Raw genomic sequence first — 3179 nt, 5'->3', positions numbered from 1 at the left:
AAGTTATTTTTACCACAAAATTAATGAGTTGCTCAAATCTTGTTTCCAAAATATAAATAAGGACTCCAAAGGAATCTAATAAGGAAAACACATTTTCCCTAGTTAGAGTTCTTCATCCATTCTTCTATCTCTATTTTATACATTTTTCTAAAAGATTAACATCTAAGAGCTATGAATTTATACATTTACATACTTTCTATCAGTCAGATGATCATATATATATATATATATATATATATATATATATATATATCCATGTGTCTTAATACATTTTAGTTGTATGCCAAAAGATAAATGTCTCTTCATAAATGCATGCTATGAAGATTGAATCATGGATTTAATGATTCAGTTCTCCAATAATAGAAGAGGAAAAAAGACTATGGGTTAGAGTATTTGGAGCAATCCTTTAAGGATGAAATGCTTAACAAGTTTGCTCTCAGAAGCTTATGGACAGAGTTCCACAAAACAATAAAGATCATCTCTGTCTAATAGCACTATCTGATAACATATGCATGAGTATTTTTCCTAATTTGGTAAACAGGATGAGAATAAAGATGACTTGCTGCTAGAGATGAAAAAAGATAACAGTATCTTTTCTCTTGAAGATGCTCATGAATGGCAATTCCACGTGGTTTTTAGTACAGACTAGGTTTTATTACTTTCCCAAATGGCTAGTTATCTGACCTCATGTTAATTTTTAGGTAAACATGGTTTACCTAATGGCCATCAGTGAGAAACGCCACTACAGAAGAAAAGTCTTGGCTTGTTGATATTTATCAAATCCAGAAAAGATTAAAAAAAAAAAGATTCCGTAAAGCATATTAGTGAAACATTTATTCTACACGGTAAAGGACATCAATTTCTATGAGACTCAAATTAAGATTGTCAATTTAGTACTCATTTTGAGGTATGTAAAATAAAGAAAGTTTGTTCTTTTGAGAAGCGGACAACAGAATTGTCTGTTGACAAATTAACCAGAAGAGAAGGGTGATGATGCTTGACTGAAAGTCTGAAAACATCACTTAAGATTAGCAACCAGTTGTAATGTCTGTATTGATTAAGGCAACCATACCAAGTGGTGACAAAATTGTGCCTCCAGTGATAAATGGGTACTATGTGTTTGGATGACTTCTTTATAGATATTCCTTGTAAGTTAAACTTCTCTGGACAATTGAGAATATTATTTTTTTCTAGTCAGAAGTGATAATGCCATGTTATGAATGACTCTACTATCAGAACTTCAAACTTGGGTTTGATTATTATTTTTGATACTTAGAAATCTTTCATGTAATGGCATATCCTGTAAGTCTTCATTTTCAGTCGCCTTATTTTTAACGTCTTTAAATAAATATATTCCTTCCCACTCCTTGCCTGAGGTTTTCTACAGGTAAGCCCCTGTGTCCATGTAAGCTAAAGTGTTTTACTCCTTTTTCATGGAAAACCACTTCTGAATCCTGCCACGGATTTGTTGGGTTTTGACACTGTAGATGATGGGGTTCATCAAGGGTGGGAAGATGATATAGATGTTGCCCATGAGGACGTGGACCATAGGAGAGAGGTGTTTCCCAAAACGATGCACCATAGTCAGACCAATTATTGGGATATAGAAAACCATGACAGCACAGATATGGGAGACACAGGTCTGCAAGGACTTAAGCCGCTCCTCCCGGGATGCAATAGCCAAGACCGAATGCAGGATCAGAATGTAGGATACAATAATTAGCATGGAATCAAACAAAAGTGTACAGATCACCAGAGCCAAGGCATAGAAACTGTTAAAGCGAATGTCAGAACATGCTAGTCTTAGTAAGTCTTGGTGAAGGCAGAAAGAGTGAGAGAGGATATGGGAATGACAATAGTGGAAAAACTTTAGGCGGATTATGGGAGCCATAATGAACACAAAACTCCTAACTAAAATTCCCAGCCCAATCTTGGTAATCCTGGCACTGGTTAGTATGGACGTATACCTCAGAGGATTACAGATTGCTGTAAAGCGATCAAAAGCCATGGCGAGAAGGACTCCAGACTCTGTGAGGGACAGACCATGGATGAAATAAGTTTGAGCAATGCAGGCATCCAGGCTGACTTCCTGGCTGAGTCCCCACAGGATGCCCAGCACCGTGTGCACTGTGGACAGCCCCATGCACAGGTCAGTGAGGGCCAGCATGGCCAGGAAGTAGAACATGGGCTGGTGCAGGCTCGGCTCAGTCCGGATCACATGCAGCACCAGGCAGTTCCCAGACAGTACCATAGCATAGATACAGGAGAAAGGGATGGACAGCCAGGGATATTCCTGTTCCAGGCCAGGGAAGCCTGTTAGTAGAAAGGTTGAGGAATTGGTGTCATAAGCAGGAAAAGCAGGCATGGGTGATTTGCTGTATTTTTCCAATGAGTCAGCCCTTGTGTCCATTTGGTAGAGCGCTTTCATCCAAATTATTTTCTCATAGAGGACCAATCTGAGCCAAAATGATATGGGTATGTAATTCAGAATTCTTTACATTAAAAAGTCACATTTACTGTTGTTCACACCTGTTATCCAAGTACATCTCCACACTTAGGAATCTTGTTGTGTGTCTACCTAGTGAAACATTAAGGGTAGACAAAGGAAAGTGATCTAAAATAGATTTCGTCTTTCTCGAGCAACCAGAGATTATGATAAATTTTGACTTTCCAGATGTCTGTTAATTTTTCAGAGTATTTATTAAAAAAAAAAAAACAGTTACCCTTCACCTTTGTGCACGGTTCAGTCTGTCTCTTCTTGCATCCAGTGATTCAATCTGTCTTTTTTATCTGGCAATCACTGCTCGAGTCTGAACTCAACAACAAAAGCTCAAAGATATATTTGTTTCTCTGCTCTCAAGAGAGTAGATCATATCTTTGTAAGTGCTTCCATCAAGAGAGAACTAGAGGACTGTGATGTATAACGTCAGTAAGGCGATGGGTATAAATGGACCCCAAGTCCCTAGAGATATTCTGTTCACATTTTAAAATGAATGGTCAAAACAGCTATTACCTGACTACAGTCTCGAATTATCCATAGGGAGTGCATTTGTTCTTTTTAACAAACACATATTCCGTTTAATGTTCTGACTGTTCCAGGAGTTGAAAAACCATTAGAGAAAATAACATAACAGCATATGTTAGTTATAATTCAATTATAAAATAGGTAATACCACACA

The 3179-nt window shown here is 37.4% G+C and overlaps 1 protein-coding gene across 1 annotated transcript; it reads right to left on the bottom strand.

Moving 5' to 3' along the window:
* Positions 1–1420: 1420 nt before the first annotated feature.
* Positions 1421–2410, bottom strand: LOC121476139 (olfactory receptor 51V1-like). Its single transcript, XM_041729877.1, has one exon. The coding sequence runs from the start codon at positions 2408–2410 to the stop codon at positions 1421–1423; it is 990 nt and encodes a 329-aa protein (XP_041585811.1).
* Between the last annotated feature and the right edge of the window lie 769 nt (positions 2411–3179).

This window comes from Vulpes lagopus, chromosome 15 (genome assembly GCF_018345385.1).
Source record: "Vulpes lagopus strain Blue_001 chromosome 15, ASM1834538v1, whole genome shotgun sequence".
NCBI classification, from domain to species: Eukaryota; Metazoa; Chordata; class Mammalia; order Carnivora; family Canidae; genus Vulpes; species Vulpes lagopus.
This window is presented reverse-complemented; position numbering and strand designations above follow the sequence as displayed.